At 44.8% G+C, this 18,884-nt stretch overlaps 1 protein-coding gene across 1 annotated transcript; it reads left to right on the top strand.

The window, feature by feature from the left end:
- Positions 1–244: 244 nt before the first annotated feature.
- On the top strand, positions 245–15,485 carry LOC308312636 (platelet-derived growth factor subunit A-like). Its single transcript, XM_080759298.1, has 6 exons — positions 245–1,034; positions 1,399–1,495; positions 6,093–6,200; positions 6,690–6,883; positions 13,998–14,130; positions 14,593–15,485. The coding sequence occupies exons 1-6, from the start codon at positions 972–974 to the stop codon at positions 14,601–14,603; spliced, it is 606 nt and encodes a 201-aa protein (XP_080615424.1). The 5' UTR covers positions 245–971; the 3' UTR covers positions 14,604–15,485.
- Positions 15,486–18,884: the final 3,399 nt, after the last annotated feature.

The raw sequence follows: 18,884 nt of genomic DNA, 5'->3' as shown, positions 1-18,884 counted from the left end.
ATTAACCCCAGACACAAGTCACACTCACACACCATGCAGTCTTATGTTATACTCACCAAATATTTGTCTCTCTTACTTTTACTCTCTCTCTGTGTGTGTGTGTGTGTGTGTGTGTGTGTGTGTGTGTGTGTGTGTGCGCGCGCGCGTGCGTGCGCGCGCTGTAGCAGCCTATAGACTCCCTATACAGTCACATTTGATGTGTTTTAGATAAAGGTTATAAAGCGCGCTCTCCGTGTCTCTGAGACGCGCGTGGCCGCTATGCAGCAGGCAGCAGTTTATATCCTGCTCTGACTCAAGCATCCCCACTTCACTTCATTCAGTCTGGAGTTCAGTTCACACGGTCCGCACGGGACCCTCTCTAGTCTGGGTATACATTCATTCAGAGACTATATTATGCTGTGACAAATGTATGACTTTTTTTTAATGTATTTGCATTTCCTCATGTAGCAGCCTACAAACAAATGTGCTATATTTTGGAATTGGAATTGGGATTGGAATTGGAAGCTATCTCAAAGGATGTTTTTTTTTACGCGTCAATAAAAGTGCCAATGCATTAATGCACCAAAAAACGCACAAATGTGATTCTCTGTCTGACGTCGATTATCGGATTATATTCACAAATTGACGAATGGATACTAAACTCCAAAGAAAGGAATACTCAATGTAGAATCACCTGTTCTTTTGTTTCAAAACGTACAGCGAGTAGGCGGACATCAACTTGACCTCAGTTAACATTGCTTGATATAGCCCGAAGGGAATAAAGGCGGACTACTGCTATAGGGGGAAAGTTGAGGCTAATACATTTTCGACATTTTGGGTCTCACACACCCGTTGGCATCGTGGAGCTAGTGTCTCCTCCCGAGGGATGGTTCTGGGTTCCTGGGATTTATGGGAGCGACACCGCGGCTCCAACGTTGTAACTTTGATCGTCCCGTCCGGGAGTCGAGCCGCTCGAGCGGACCTGAGAGGAGATGAGAGCCGCCTTCTACCACCTTCTGGCCGGGTACTTGTGCCTTTTATGCAGCTCTGCTGAGGTAGGCGACATGCAACCGTAATAGAGTTATGAATATACTATATTATTACATCATGTTTGAAGCCTGAAAGGGCGATTCCAGCCGTTAACGTGCAATTGATGATTCATTGTATTGTAGGCGCATTGCTGCTGCAACGCATGACAATCTGTACAGTTGAAATTATCACACTCGCTGTAGCCTACGTGCAAATATGAATGATCTTTGTTAAATGGGGGGATGCAACAAGTGCAAAGAGCTGGTAACCGGCCTGTGCAAATGTTTGCGTGTAGAAAACGAGTTTAAATCAAGACTCTGAGTCTGATGTATGTATTTTCCATTCATAGTGGTGGTGGAGTGACTGCACTGTTGTATTCTGTTCTACCAGGAGTCCCCTCTCCCTCGGGATCTGCTGGAGCGACTGTCCCGGAGCGAGATCCGCAGCATCAGTGACCTCCAGCGGCTGCTAGAGATAGACTCCGTAGGTAAAGCACTTCATACAACCCCTCCCTCTCTCATAATTATTTTGTACTGAGTGACAACTGACAATTGTGTGCAAATGGATGGACACATTAAATAATTATTTATTTGACACCTGATGTTGTATATGGTCGGTCATATTTACCATGAAAAGGAAAAATAAGGTCTACTACGCCAGCAGCCGGGTATTTCTTCTGTGATATTGATAACATGACCTCGCCTAAGTTGGCACATAATGAGTTTCATGGCTGAAAAACACCAGCCACACTAGACACTATAAGAGGTCTAGTAAAAGTCTAGTAAAAGAGTTAGTGTCGAATTGTCCTTGAGCAGGATGCTGAAGTTGAACCCCTAATTGCTCCTGATGTGCAGGTTGGTGCCTTGCATGGTTTCCTCCGGCATCGGTTTTGAATGTGTGTTTGAATGTGTGAATGTAATGCACAATCTATGTAAAGCGCCTTGGATAAAGGCGCCATATAAATGCACATTTAGCATTTATTTTACCATTTAAAACCTGCCAGATTGTATGGAGGTATTAGTTGGAATTGGCTCAATGGTCAGTATAGCGCTGTCTTTACTTCCACTCTGGCAGTCACATTTCTAGAACGCTTCACCGGTCGTGTTGCCAGGAGACAAACGGACCTGTCCCCGCTGCTTGCGGCGCCGCACAACTTCTGTGCGATTCTACTGCTTCCAAAGCTCGCGTAAATTAGACCAGTGGTTCTCAAACTTTTATTTTTTTATTTCAAGAATCCCCATATAACCATTTGGTTCTCTTTGTACACTCTCAGAGTTTCAGACTTGTAAGGGTCCATTTGGAACCCTCTCAAGGACCCCTGAGGGGCCCCTGCCCAGGACCCTACTTTGAGAACCACTGACTATGTCTGGTGTGCATGCACGACACCCCGGCTAAGAAAGGATGAAGGGAAAACAATAGCATCCATGACCGAAGCTCAGGATCGCAGAAATACATCTGAAACTGATTTAACTAAAGTAATGGGGTGACACCTGAGCAAAGGTGAGACATTTATGCGTTTGTCCCTGAAGACAAACGATAAATTCCACCCACACAACAGTGCTCCCACCACAGAACGGTTCACCTCTGTGGAGGAAAAAAAGAGAGAGAGTTGATTCATTTTTCATGTCGCAGGGAGTGAGCGGTGGCGTCATTAATTCTATCATCATTGAGATGCAAATGTTGAGTGTGACGGCTCCCCGGCGCGGGGGGGGGGTCAAGTGGCTGCGTTCATTATGCTGTTGTCATGCTGTCCATTATTAGTTGGAGAGCAGTGCCTGGAAGGCTGCTGTGTTGCTATGTATAATTCATGCTCAAATTCCTGCATGTCAGGGGCAGAAAGAGGGAGCGAGAAAGAGAGACAGAGAGAGGAGGAGGAGGAAGCATTTGGTGGTGGTTCAGAAGGACACTGCGCGCAAGTGTGTGTGTGTGTGTGACTGTGTGACTGTGTGTGTGTGTGTGTGTGTGTGTGTGTGTGTGTGTATGCATGTGCACGTGCGTGCATTGACTTGATGCACACACATGGCAGTACGTTCCTGCACGTATATATGGCGAGAGAGGAACACACACTCAGTCATAGACAAACAGAGACAGACGTGCACATGCACAAACACCCACATAGGGTTCTCAGACAAAGTGTGAGCGTTTGGTGTGCATAATCGAATTAAAACGCTCCTCCTCAGTCCTCAGACATAATTCAGACTCATTTCCGGGAATGATGCGTTCGCACATGCACGCACGCACACGCACACACATGCACGCACGCGCACACACACACGCACACGCACACGCACACGCACACACACACACACACGCACGCACGCACACAAAATCTTTGAATGATATTGCCATGCGAGTCAGTCTTTGGATTCCTCGGGGCTGTTTGGCACTGAGAGGTATTGAAAATGGTTTGATGAGACTTTTATTACTTTGTAAACCGAAAAGTGTTTTCTATACAACAGTTCTACAGTCTGTTTACATTGTTAAATAGAGAACCATAGACACAGGCACGTTTATTTAGCAGCAATTAAATTAATTGATGACATTCAGACAAAGGACATTTTGCTCTTCTGTCTGCGGTAGGAAACCCCCTTCCTTCCCCGAAGATGGGTTTTGTTTGATAACCTCAGAGGCTCTTGACTCTGTGTACAAATAACCCAATTTTACTACAATTGCATGCTATGCATTCGGCCAAGCCGCACACACAGACGCGCGCGCACACACACACACACACACACACACACACACACACACACACACACACACACACACACACACACACACACACACACACAGAGAGAACACTTCCTCCTCTCCGCATGTGGTCAGAAGTTGGACAGAGACCACACATATTGTAGTGTACACGTGCATGGATTGTTGGGTTTATTGAAGCAGACTTGATTTATTTATAGGCCTACTCCTTCTTGAGACGAAATAGATTATTACAGCAATCAGGTCTTCCTTGTATCTTGTGACCACACATACTTTTAGCTAAAGAAATGTCTGTCTCTCGCTTTAAGTGGTCAGTGGTGTGGAAAACCCCTCTGTATTAAATTAGGCCATGGAACTCTGTTTTTATTCTGCACTTACACTCACACACCTGACGTCTGTCACTTAAGCACAGCCTGATTTGAAGAGCGCTTTTATTTTCCCTATTTTATCTAAGTAAATAAATTGGTCAGGCCAGGTTTTTTTTATACATTTCTCTATTTGACATTTCTGTTTGACAGCAGTACATTTGGTGATTTGGAGGTCAAATTAAAAAATATAGGTTCTTCCTCACCCTGCATTATTTTTTCTATCCCTATTTATCCAAACAATGTGACATTGTTGCACATATCCTTTCACAAGAATCCTAAATATTAGAACTGCTGTGTGCAAAGGTGTCTGGCACTGTCTGCCTATATATGTATATCTGTATATTATATATATCATCATTGCTGTCATACCATCATGTAGAAGGATATTTGCGAAGCAGTGAGCACTAACTATGAGACCTAGCAGAACATGTCTGTCTGTCTGTGTGTCTGTCTGTCTGTCACGCTGTAACACTTGCGCGTCTTACTTGTATAGCTTACTATTTACAATTTTACTCCTTAATTTCCTCCCTCTTTTGTGTGTTTTGCTGCACCACCTGCATAGCTTACTTTAATTTTTTACCTAGAACTGACTACCACTGTGACTACTAAGCTGTGTTTACATTAGTATTTGTGATATAAAGTATACCAACCACGCGTTTCAGTGGTCAGTGTGGTGATGACAGTGGTCAGGTATGTGTGATGCAGTTTTAAGGGCTTTTCACATAGTGAGTGAGTGACGCAATGCCTGTGGTCCCGCTTGGATACATAAAGTGAACCATGTGAATCGACATATTGCAAAGCATCATGTGGGGGGGGGGGGGGGTCATCTTTCAACTCTGGATGGGGGAGTGTACGTGCGCGCACGTGTGTGTGTGTATGTATGTACCATGTTTTACTCCTGTTGCTACGCCTGCATATTGCCTATGCCCCCCAAACTGAGGACTTGCCTCTCAAAGAAAATGAATTACTAGGCGCATCAGTTGCTTTCCCTTGAGAAAATGCCTTCCCATGGGAGTCCAGGAGCACGGTGGTCCTTGACCCTGACTTTCTTGGAAAGTTAGAGTCATGGAAAGGAATCAGGTGTTATCAGGGGTGGTATTATACCTCCTGAACATAAGTTGTCCCAACGTGTGAAACCATGTGAAACCAGATATAAATGAAGGATCCTGGGGAGAACTCTTTTGAGTTTGAACTGCAGGTCTTCTCTACTCTAATCCACCATGGCACTGGACTCTTCTTACCTTAAATAATGTGCCAGGCTGTGTTTCTAAACATTTAGAAACAATTTGGATCCTATAGTGAAGTGCTTAAAGAAGACATAAGCTGTAGGTTTATTTGAATGACACGTTAGTCAATTTGGAGTGCATTATTTCCTTGCAAGCATGAAGTACAGTACAGCAGTGTTTGCCAAGCGGTGTGCCGCGAGACAAGTCCAGGTGTTTCTCGGCATTTTGCCTCAACCACACATTGTTATTACAAAAAACACAGTCACCGTACAAAGTGTTGCATTAGTACTTTGTGCACATTCAGTTCCCCCCGAGGCAACTTTCAACCTGATGTCCTTGACGTCACAAAAAAAAAGTATGCCATTGCAACATGTTTTGAGGTTGTATATTTTCTATTTTTGCTATCAATATGAGACATTTTGACTTGCCCATAAAAGTGCCTTCGGTTCACCACCACTACTACACTACAGCATCTTCAAGCATGTTTGTGCATTCAAGGTGTGTGTGATTGTATACAGTATGATCTATGATTTGTGTTTGTCTTTAAAGAGTGTGTGTGTGTGTGTGTGTGTGTGTGTGTGTGTGTGTGTGTGTGTGTGTGTGTGTGTGTGTGTGTGTGTGTGTGTGTGTGTGTGTGTGTGTGTGTGTGTGTGTGTGTGTGTGTGTGTGTGTGTGTGTGTGTGTGCGCGCGCATGCATGTAGGAGGCTGGGAATGTTTATTAATTAAAGTGTTATTTTAGTATGTGTGACGTCTGTGTTGTGCTGTTGTGTCTTTGTCCAGAGAATGAGGTGATCAAGGAGACCAAACAGAGGCAACACAAGGACTTCTCCCACAGTTATTCAGACCTGAAGACAGCATACACACACACCAGACCCAGGAGGAGCATTGGTGAGGCTCACACACACACACACACACACACACACACACACACACACAGGCAGTGTTGTGTGTCCCCTGCAAAAACTACATGGTTAACCTTCATGCGCACATTACACTGTTTTATTGTACTGTGCAGTGTGCACTATCTCCTATATCCCATTCTGAACGGGAACCCATTTTGGTGTTAGCATCGTGTTATGCTTTAGCTATTGAAAAATAGCAGATCTACAAGCTCATAGCGCGCCACCGAGTGGCGCGCTACGAGCTTGTAGGTCTGCTATTTTTGAAAAATCGAAGAACGACTGACATCTTTAGAATCTGATCTCAGGTCAGAATGGGTCAATCAGACCAGTGTGTGTCCAGTGGAAACCTCGTATGAATCTGATCTCAGGTCAGAATGGGATATTCATACAGCAGACTTGTTTGTCCCCAGTGGTGGAGGAGGCCGTGCCTGCAGTGTGTAAGGTGTAACCTGCAGTGTGTAACTTGTTTCCCCAGTGGTGGAGGAGGCCGTGCCTGCAGTGTGTAAGGTGCGCACCGTGCTCTATGAGATCCCCAGGAGCGTGGTGGATTCCACCTCGGCCAACTTCATCATCTGGCCTCCCTGCGTGGAGGTGAAGCGCTGCACGGGCTGCTGCAACACCAGCAACATGCGCTGCCAGCCTGCGCGCAAGCACCACCGCATCGTCAAGGTACAGTAGGAGGGGTACAGAGTCTGCTGTGAGACATCCAGCACGCACGCACGCACGCACGCACGCACGCACGCACGCACGCATGCACGCACCAGGGGGGCAGTCAGACAGCTATTTTGTGAAGCCACTAAGGAAATGAAAGTTCATATAATGGCCTGTTGTGGCGCTCTCATTGGGCTCAAAAAACCCATAGCTCCATAGAAGTCCATGTATTTGGGCCCAACTTCACCTAGACTGTATTACCTTAATAAACATGGTCATGAATACTTTTTGCTTCCAGTCACTAGTTTAAAGTCTCATTTCTAATGTCATAATATTCTTTTTGGAAAATTATGGTCCCATTTATTTAAAAAATGACCATAAAGTTGCGCATGTTCTGAGGGGCGTGGCTACCGTTACAGTCTATGAACGGGATCCCCCACCCACTCGAGTCAAAATATAAACCAACAAAGAAGAAGGGGGGAAGTCCCGCCTCGTTGTCTGGGCCAGCCAATGGGCCAGCTGGGCCCAAACGGATCTAGAAAGATGGCGACTTCCAGTGCAAGGACTGACGGGCTTCATTTTATGTTCATGTTAGACCCGCGGAACGCTTTGTCCATATTTTTTACAGTCTATGGCACGCACGCACGCACGCACGCTTCTTACTGTACTGTACTGTACAGGCCCTCCTCCCTGGCCTGTGTGTGTGTCTGTGTGTTAGGCTGTGCAACAGTGACACTTGGTGGTGAACAAACGCTATTTTCGTGCTCGGACTGACCCAGGGACCCAGCCATGGAGGGACAGACCCAGGGGCACACATAGCTGTCTATAGGAGTGTCTATTTGAGTGCACCACTCAAAAATAGTGTGAATACTTCCACGTCATGACCGAGGGAGGGCAAACCTCTGTTTTCTCTCAATCTCTGCCGTGTTGTACAGGTGCGACAAATTCATGCAATAAAAACAAAACCATGTAATACTGTCTGCCATGTGTGGTGTAACATCCGTCTGTCTCCGTTGACGGAGACGAACGAGCCTGTCCATTTATATCAGGAAATGTGTCGGATGGATGTTTCTTTCCTTTTGTGACAACCGAAACAATAGGGGAAACATAGGTCTTAACCCATTCTGGGCGGGCACCCATTTTGGTATTAGCACTATGTTATGCTTTAGCTATTGAAAAATAGCAGATCTACAAGCTCATAGCGCGCCACAGAGTGGCGCGCTACGAGCTTGTAGGTCTGCTATTTTTGAAAAATCGAAGAACGACTGACATTTTGAGAATCTGATCTCAGGTCAGAATGGGTTAATCAGAGCAGTGTGTGTCCAGTGGAAACCTCGTATGAATCTGATCTCAGGTCAGAATGGGTTCATCAGAGCAGTGTGTGTCCGGTGGAAATCTCGTATGAATCTGATCTCAGGTCAGAATGGGTTAAATCAATGTAACGAAGTAAAGCCATTATTTTTGGAAATGGTAACTACAGTAAGTAACCGAGTACTACTAACTGCAAAACTAACGCGTTACTCTGTTTTAAAGTATTCCTTTAAAACAGATCCTTTTGGCACTGGTCAGGTGCATTCATAAAAAAAGATCATTGTAATCCAATAATAAAGTTAAAAGAAACAAAAAATAGAAAGAAAAATAAGTTGCTTGCTTGTTTGGATGGAGAAACCCAATTCCTTCCTAGTAATAGTATAAGAGAAAAAAAAGGAAAAGTAACCTAATTCAATTTTCAGGTTGGACAAGATTTTCAATATGTGGTTTGAATGACAATTTATGACCAATAATAATACTTATGTAGGTACTTAATACTTGTTGTGGCCAATTCAATTTCAACCCCTTGAGCAGTTCAGATCTTAGGAAGATCTGTGTGGCTACGTGCACGGCTGCACAACACACACGCACGCACGCACACACAAACACACACACACACACACACACACACACACACACACACATGCTGTCTGTAGTGAAAGCGCAAGGGGTAAATGTTTTTGGCACGTTTGCATTCTCTCAACTGTGTGTGTGTGTGTGTGTGTGTGTGTGTGTGTGTGTGTGTGTGTGTGTGTGTGTGTCTGGCAGTGGGTTAGCCCAAGTACATAATAGCTTCCTTTTGATCTCTGCCAGAGCTGGCATTAGGATTCAGTAAATCCTACTGTTTCACAGCCCCACACTACGACATAGGAGCCTGCTCACAGAGTGTGTGTGTGTGTGTGTGTGTGTGTGTGTGTGTGAGAGCACATTAGTTTATTACAGAAGGCTTTTGTGGGGTTATTTGTGAGTCTTATGTGTGCACACTCACCACATACACATACATATAGTGTGAGAGTTTACAAGTCAACATTTGCAGAGCAGTTATTGGTTCATTCTCTCTGTCTGTGTCACAGTGACATTTCCCCCCCCCCCCCCAGCCAGTAAACTCTGTCTTTCAGCAACATTCAATTTAACATTTTAACATTCAGTGTAAAGATCTTTTCACCCAGAGAGCGACATGGTGTCTGTGTCCTCGCTTGGACGCAGGGCTGCACTGCGCTGTGCTGTTTTCTACACAGCCCTGGCAGCGGGCGGGTGGTGGGTGTGTGCGTGGGTACGTGCGACCGTGTGTGGGTGGATGCGTGCGTGCGATGAGTACGAATAGGACCGTTTCAAAGCAGTCCTCCCACTTGTCTGCCTGTCAGATTGCCCGCTATACACATCTCATCTCATTGAATTTGACACATATCAGTCGTTTCCTGTGAAAAGGCCTTAAAGGACCACTTCACCACTTTTCAACCTACCTTCATATAATTGGTACTCACTAATGTTCATTCATGATGAAATGCCATGATGTTTTTCTACTCGGTCTGTGTCTCATGGGGAGTTCAGAAACCCGTCCAACAGTGACATCATCGATGGGGAATCCAAGAAAAGAGAAACTGCAGGCTTTCTATTCCTGAGAAGTTGCAATGCAATAATGGAAGCCATTGTTCTCACGATAATACAAATCTAAATATGTTTTTAAATCATTCTTGAACGATGGTGTCACTGGTGGACGGGTTTCTCAACTGCCCACAGCCCTCCTATGAGAGTAGGAAGAAATTGTGGTATTTTATCATGAACATTAGTGAGGACCAATTATATGAAAATGATATTATATAAATTGAAAAGTGGTGAAGTGGTACTTTAATGCCAAATGTATTCCATTATACGCCAATGCTGAAGAATCAGAATCAGCTTCATTGTCACATCACAGTTTTACATGCAGGTAAAACAGTGAGTGAAATTAGTTTTTGTGCATAGTTCCCATCGTGACATTTTTTCCAAGAAAAACAAGAAATAGTACATGCAGTTAAAGGTCTCTTTTATAGCCTTTTCTACAAAAAAAACGTATTTACTCATAGTATGTGAGATAAGATATTAAATTAACCGATCTGCTAACAGATACAATATATTGCTATGTCATAGCAGCTATGATAATACAATATACTGTAACTATAGTAGGCCTACTGTACATTTGCAGTTTTCCCTGCTCTTCCATTGAGACGCTGTGATGTTTTAGATCAGCGGTCCCCAAATGTTTTTTGGCCTTGCGCTCCGTGTTACCTCTTGACCTTATAGCTGACGCACCCCTCAACGCTCAGTCTCGTTGTATTTGTCCGGAAAGTATATATTCTTTAACCCATTCTGACCTGAGATCAGATTCATACGAGGTTTCCACTGGGACACACACTGGTCTGATGAACCCATTCTGACCTGAGATCAGATTCTAAAAAATGTCAGTCGTTCTTCGATTTTTCAAAAAATAGCAGACCTACAAGCTCGTAGCGCGCCACTCGGTGGCGCGCTATGAGCTTGTAGATCTGCTATTTTTCAATAGCTAAAGCATGACATGATGCTAACACCAAAATGGGTTCCCGTTCAGAATGGGTTAATATGATTATTTATAGCAAATAGTCACAGAATGTCACTGCACAGAGAGACATGCAGCTGCTGTATAGTCCTGCAGCTGCTCTATCTCCTTTAAACGGTTTTTACCAGATTTTGCCGTTTGTGAAACCGTGAAACCGCCATTATACCCTTTTCATACAAAGGGTGCAGGCACCACAGTTTGGGAACCCCTGCTTTAGATGCTGTGGTCGTGCAGGACAGCTACTGGTTTGCATGAAAACCCAAATATGCTCGATATATGTTGTGAAAATGTTGCCGTTTGGACTGGTGTTTGAAAAGTCCCGGAAATCTCTGAAATCCCGGGCAGGACATGAAAGATACAGCAGCTTTAACCCATTCTGAACGGGAACCCGTTTTGGTGTTAGCATCATGTTATGCTTTAGCTATTGAAAAATAGCAGATCTACAAGCTCATAGCGCGCCACCGAGTGGCGCGCTACGAGCTTGTAGGTCTGCTATTTTTGAAAAATCGAAGAACGACTGACATTTTTAGAATCTGATCTCAGGTCAGAATGGGTTAATCAGACCAGTGTGTGTCCAGTGGAAACCTCGTATGAATCTGATCTCAGGTCAGAATGGGTTAAATGGGATGATAGAGAGTGAATAGAGAGAATGAAACGTCTAGGAGGAGAGAATAAGGGAAGTAGAAGGATGAGCAGTGGGTTTGGACAGTGCGATGAGAGGAGAGGGAGGGGCAGATAGACGGATTGGTAAGGCAGGATGAAAGCGCAGGGGACTGATAAAAGTGATGGAGGACTTTTATTTCATTACCCTGTGCTTTGACCCCCTGACACACAGTCTGAGATGAAAGCATGTGTCCTCCTGTGTCCATCCGGGGAGGAAATCAAAAGTAAAGTCTTCCACATACCCTGAGATCCTGCACTCTGACGCAAACACACATATACGCAGGCTACACACACACACACGCACGCACACACACACACACACACACACACACACACACACACACACACACACACACACACACACACACACACACACACGTACTGTATGTACAGTATGTTGGTATTGCAGGGAAACTTGCAGTACTTGATCATTTTTGCACTAGTGACGGCTGGCAATGTTTCTAAAATGGAGGTATACTAGAACCATAGTACAACAACGTTGGGGTGGGCCCAGGTGGTGGCGTAACCGTCTGGGCACCCGACTGGTAATCCAGTCGCAGTGTGCCGTGGGTTCGACTCCAGAGCCCGACACGGCCTTTACTGCATGTCTTCCCCCCCCATCTCTCTCCCGTTTCCTGTCAACCTACTGTCTGTCCCTTCAAAAAACCAATAAAAAAAAAACGTTGGGGTGGCGTTGCGATGCGCTGTGCCTTTCTACAGTAGGGTCGGTTATTTCTGTCACAGGGACACCATTGGATAAATCAGGCTTCAGGAACGCCAGAAACGTGTGTGCAGTACACGTGTGACCACCTGGATTTGATTTCTGGTCTCCATGGCATGTGAACTAGTTCACTAAGACATCTGTGACAAGTCACGTCCACCTCTGTCTCTCTCTCTCTCTCTGTCTCTGTCTCTGTCTCTGTCTCTGTCTCTCTCTCTCTCTCTCTCTCTCTCTCTCTCTCTCTCTCTCTCTCTCCCCCTCTGTCTCTCTCTCTCTCTCTCTCTCTCTCTCTCTCTCTCTCTCTCTCTCCCCCCCTCTTTCTCTCTCTAATCTGTCTCTCTGTCTCTCTCTCTTTCCAACGTTTTCATTTTCCATGGCCTCTCAAGGTGACTGTCTCCTCAGCTGTTCTTGCTCATTGCGTCAGCACCCAGGAGGATATAGAGGCAAACGCTGGCATTTAGGGAAGGGCATGAAGCAGAAAGTTTGGATGAACTCCAGAGTCATTATAGGACGTCATGGTCCATCAACTGCAGCCATTCTCCTCACAAAGTGCATTACTATTTTCTATTAAGGACACGGCGAGAAGAAAACTGCCAGCACTCGACTATAATGTGCTTTCATTGATTCATTTGCCTCGCCCGGAGAAGCAGCGGTGCGTTTCGACCCAATCGGTCTTCCTCAGCGTTGTGTGTGTGTGTACACGCACAGCGCTGACGAAGGCCATTTGGGTTCGACAACGACGGAATGCATTTTGAGATACATTATTTCAGACGAAGACAGATGGCGTGCCTTACAGTATACTCTATGGAGGGGTGCGTTCACCTCGGCTGAACCTCGGCCCACTGTAGCGTATACAGTACACGCAGCCTCGCAGCTCACACTCTGCTCTGAGTCTGTTCAGACTTGAACCAGAGACGCTTGTGCAATCAGTCCTGGAGCTGTGCTGCATTGGCACCCATGCCTAGGACGTTAGCACCTGTGTGTGTGTGTGTGTGTGTGCGTGCGTGCGTGCATGCGTGCCTGCGTGTGTGTGTGCGTGCCTGTGTGCGTGCCTGCGTGCGTGTGTGTGTATGCGGCTGCTTGCGCGTGCGTCCGTCCATGTGAAACAATTTTTTTTTTTAATTGTAAAAATGTCATTAATAAAGTCAGCATCCTAAAATATTGACATCTTCACGAGTATAGTTATAATGTGCGTGCATGCCAATACCAATAAACCGACACATTTTCACATCCGTTTGGGTCAAATGTGTGCATGGGGCATGATTTGACCACCACGCGTCATCGCTATGAAGAGACAGGACTTCCCTGCGTCCGATGCTGACACGACGGGGCTGTCCTGTTGTGTCTTTGACAGTGTGTAGACTGGGGTTCCGTGCCAGAGATTAAAAAAACATGTCAAATGGGGGTCTGTGGCCTAATTGCATACGAAACTCGGGGTTCACATTGAGATTGAGAGAATGGAACACATTGAGATTGGTATAACATAATAGTATGAGATATGACCACCAACTCATACTGTCCTTTGCCTATGTTAAAGAAAATTAAGTGGAACACATTGTTTCTTAACCCATTCTGAACGGGAACACATTTTGGTGTCAGCACTATGTTATGCTTTAGCTATTGAAAAACAGCAGATCTACAAGCTCATAGCGCGCCACCGAGTGGCGCGCTAAGAGCTTGTAGGTCTGCTATTTTTGAAAAATCGAAGAACGACTGACATTTTTAGAATCTGATCTCAGGTCAGAATGGGTTAATCAGACCAGTGTGTGTCCAGTGGAAACCTCGTATGAATCTGATCTCAGGTCAGAATGGGTTAAAATCTTAATCACTTTTTCCCCACACACACACCCCCCCCCCCCCAGGTGGCCAAGGTGGAGTACGTGCGGAGGCGTCCCAAGCTGAGGGAGGTGCAGCTGAGGCTGGAGGAACACCTGGAGTGCACGTGCACCAACAGACGCCACGTCAGCACACACACAGAGTCAGACAACGACAATGGTGAGCATGCACTGTGCGTGTGTGCGTGTGTGTGTGACGTGTGTGTGACGTGTGTGTGCGCGCGTGTGTGCATGTGTGTGTATGTGTGTGTGAGAGAGAGAGAGAGAGTGAGAGAGAGATAGAGATAGATATAGACAGACCGAGACAGATAGACAACTACGAATGTACAGTACAAACGTAACCAATTTGGTTACATTTGTACACTCAAGGGCTGTATTTTGCGTGTCTTAAGTACCAGGTCTTATTCCCTAACTTGAGTAAACTAAAGACCTGGAGGCGTGGCCAATGCCATTTGGCTATTCTGAGTGGCCAAAGAGCATTGACCACGCCTCCAGGTCTTTAGTTTACTCAAGTTAGGGAATAAGACCTGGTACTTAAGACACGCAAAATACAGCCCTTGGAGTCAAATTAACAATCACCATTTTAAACCTTTCCTTTCTCCATTTTGGATTCTTCCCACAGGTATCAGGTGAATAGAAATGGACGCATATAGAAGAATGGATTATGGAGGGCATGGAGGACAGAAAGACAATGACAGCCCCGTTGTATAGAACAAAACAATGACAAGCACCTCCTGCCAGCAGCGTCTGTTTCAGCTGATGTCTTCCATGACAGATGTGCCCACAGGAGCCTTGCGGGTCTGCCAGACAACGCCACTCGACTCGGCTGGCAAACGCCTGCGCGGCCATGCCGTGTCAAATGGACAGGGACCACTGTTGGCTTATGTTCAGTTCTGCTCATTGCGTTTGTCCGGTAGAAAGAAAAAAGATTATGAAAAGAGACCTAATTCTTCGGTTAAAACGGTTATTTCCGAATCTTAGAGAGACAAACGATCATCACAAAAAACTAGCAACAGATAGACTTTGACATTTTTATAGCTTTGAACGATTCTTCAGTGGAGTCTATGCATGGATGATGGACGGATAATTGGTCAAAAGAAAAAGAAAAGGCGCTTGTATTTAAGCCATGAGTAAAGCCACTATCACTGGAAGGGAGATGGACTCTGGGATACTGGAAGAGTGGATACTGTTGTCTTATTCCTGTTTCACAGTACAAACGGCTCTGGGACGGATGGATTATAATGATCTTGGAATCCTTCTAGGAGATTCCATCTGTGAACATTGGTTGGGATTAAGTTTTGTATTCAAAGATTTACTCTTCCTTCTGTGCACACACACACACACACACACACACACATCCACGCACACAGCACACGCACACGCATATATCCTCTTATTTTTGTAACTTCTCATTTTCTATTGCTGTCGATTTCTATTGCTGGCATGTTATCAACATAAAGGTTGAAGAAAAGTCCTATGTACACGTTACTGATACTAATAAAGTATTTATATGTATGGTTGCTTTTGAGTGTGTGTGTGTGTGTGTGTGTGTGTGCGCGCGTGTGTGCGTGTGTGCGTGTGTGTGTGCATGACTTCAGCCTGCAGGATGATATTGAACCAAAATAAAGAAGAGAATCAACACTGAGACACTGAACCAAAACGGCGGTGAACTTGTTTCTGAGTAAGAGGCTTGATTTATACCAGTGGTTGTGTCAACCTGTGGGTTGCAAGGATATTATCGTAAGTGGGCCCTCAAAAAATTGTCAAAACACTCAAGATTTTCTTCAAAACCATGAAAACCTGGTTTTCATCTTATCTAACTATGCACCAAGTCTCTGTGTTACTGTATACGTCTGTAATCCACGTAACTGGAGAACCGTTCTCTGCCCGGGCCAGACTCGTCATTCTGACATATTATCATGCATAGACTCCATACGTGGGCACTGTACGGGCCAGACTCGTCATTCTGACATATTATCATGCATAGACTCCATACGTGGGCACTGTACTGTACGTCTGTAATCCACGTAACACCGGGGCTCCACCAGGCGCGTCAGCGTTGCGTCTCTCCGTCACCGTCAGGGAATGTTCCCTTTTTAATCAATGAAGGTTGGCTCCACTGCCCGCGTTGCGTTGCGTGACTGCATTAAAATTGGTTCGTTTTTTGACGCACGCAACGCGCCCGGTGGAGCCCCGGTGTTACTCAGGAACCGTTCACCCCACCTACTTCAAATTGCAACATTGCAGTACAACAACATCAGGTATGAGGAGTAAAAGTCAAACAGCAGTGTTCTGGAGAAGCACTGCAGTGGAACAGGCCTCGCTCACGTGGGCTCATTCCACGGTCATTAATAAAGGGAGTGTTGTTACTGCAAACTCAGGTTGAGGAAGTGATAGTTCTCCTGATAATTGGAAGGTAAATGTTTTTGGAGGTGACCTCATCCCATCACTCGCAACGACACATGATGGAGAGGAGGAGGTGACACACACAGCTGCAGCTTCTCGGTCAAAGTCTGGCTGTCATACTGGATAACCTTTTCAATTAATCAATTGTTATTTTTGATACCTGAATTTTCCACTTTCATCTATTTGCACAGAGAAATTCACATCTGTGTTATTTTGACCACTTCTCTATTAAACCATATTTTGTGTTGCTCACTCTCACAGCAAAATGACACAGGCACTCACAGGAAGTGCTTTGAATTGAAACAGGAAATGTATCTATATATTCACATGTTGCCGTCGCCCAGTAAATACAGTAGATACCATTTATGATGACAATAAGTGCCTTAACGGTGTCATCATTTGAAAGCTCTCAGAACCAAGTTTTGTACAGACCATAACCACATGCCGTAATGATGACCACCTACTGTATAGCTACCTCTCATTCGAAACCCATTCTGGGCGGGAAACCCTTTTGGGTTTTTTTTAGCATTATGTTATACTTTTAGCTGTTGAAAAATAGCAGATCTATAAACTTGTAGATCTGCTATTTTTTGAAAATCGCGAAAATGTGTCGCAAATCCTATATATATTCTTTCAGAGCGAACGTATCGCGCCACCGAGTGGCGCGCTACGAGCTTGTAGGTCTGCTATTTTTGAAAAATCGAAGAACGACTGACATTTTTAAAAATCTGATCTCAGGTCAGAATGGGTTGATCAGACCAGTGTGTGTCCAGTGGAAACCTCGTATGAATCTGATCTCAGGTCAGAATGGGTTAACTAAAATCTTTGTTTCTGGAGGGTCCCTGGAACAACATATTTTGAACAGATGGGGGTCGGCGGCATATTACATAATAATTTGTGGGGGTTCTTGACTTTTTGTCGATTGAGATTGAGATTGAGAACCACTGATATAGAAACATGAGGTTTTTCAGAAAATGTTTTGATTTAGACATTTTTCAGGCCTAAATGGGTTAATACTTTAATGCGCCAGTAATTGTGAGTTCAGAGTTCAAATCCAAAAGGGCAAAGAAAGGGTGATTAGTAAATCGAAGAAAAATTAAGACCAAATGGCATCAGAAAACAGGAGCTATACAGTTCTCATTTCTCAAGATCTGAAACATAACAGTATAACTCCTTTGTTTCACGACCCGCCCCTCCTACCAAACTCCCCGAGTTTAAATCCTCTTTTTCATGCAACACTTTCAAACCGGCTTGGAAATTGAGGCCAATAATCAACCAGCGAAATAGAGAAGAAATTGTCCCCTTTGGGTTTTTATGGCGGCGCGCACGTGGTGTTATTCCTTCCTCCATCCAGGCCAAAGCCACCGAGTCTAAACCCCATACCTCTAATGCCATTCCAAACCCAACTGGCATCTCTCAAATCTGCTGTCTAAACTATTATGTTGTGGTTCCACATGGCCTAGAAACGTCCCCCTCAAACAGCTCTTTGTTCCATGTCGTCGCTGGTTTTTTTTTCATACTGTATACGTTAAATGTCCTGTTTCAGTGGTTCTCAACCAGTGGTCCTTAAGGAGGTTCCAGGTGGTCCCCAGATGACAGAGAGTTGGTGGTAACCAAATGGACCCTTATTAGATCTTTAACTCTTGAGAGTCTAAAATGAAACCCCAAATGCACCCTTCTACACAATAGAATGGTCCTTGATGTGAAAGAGGTTGAGAACCTATTTTATACTGTACTTTGTAGTACAGTATGTCAGTGTTTTCACAAAACGTATACCGAGAATAATGCAGATAGAAGCGCACAACGTGTCGGATCACAATGAAAGTGGTTAAGTCTGTCTGAGGATTTTATTAATATTTAACCAAGTTAAACACTAACACTAAATAATAGATCCACTGAAACAGTGTTATTTTTTTCCATTTCCTGAAAAGTATATGTGGTTTGGACATATACTGTACAAAGGTTTCCATCCTATGGCCAAGAAATGTCAGATGATTAGGACACGCATCAAACGGCTGTGGCTCCGTTAACATTACGGCTAACTGCATTCACAACAAACAGAGGGCCAAACACATGTTTGTTGGTCGCTGCAGTGTAAAGAGGAGGCAGACAGACAGACAGACAGACAGACAGACAGACGGAGTGACTGCATAGCTAGCTTGAGGTTTGCGTTGCGTAACTCTCTTTGCCAGCATTATTGCTCTTGGAAGTCCTGGTATAAACCAAGTGTGTAGACATTGGCCAAAACTCTAAACAGAGTGGCTACTTGGTGCAAATACATAAACTTCATAATTGAGTGTGCTACATAAGCTGCACAAAGGAAACACTGTGTGCGGAGGCTGTATTCTTGAAGAGAACCGTGGCCTTTCCAATCTGTATCAGGCTGTAAATCTGCCACATACTGTCAGGGTCCACAGGATGGATTTGAGTGGGTGTGTACTGTACACACACACACACACACACACACACACACACACACACACACACACACACACACACACACGATAG

Source organism: Protomyctophum bolini (assembly GCF_963924005.1).
Source record: "Protomyctophum bolini genome assembly, chromosome: 3".
In the NCBI taxonomy this organism is placed as follows: Eukaryota; Metazoa; Chordata; class Actinopteri; order Myctophiformes; family Myctophidae; genus Protomyctophum; species Protomyctophum bolini.
Note: the sequence above shows the minus strand (reverse complement) of the source record. Positions and strands in the feature narration are given on the sequence as shown.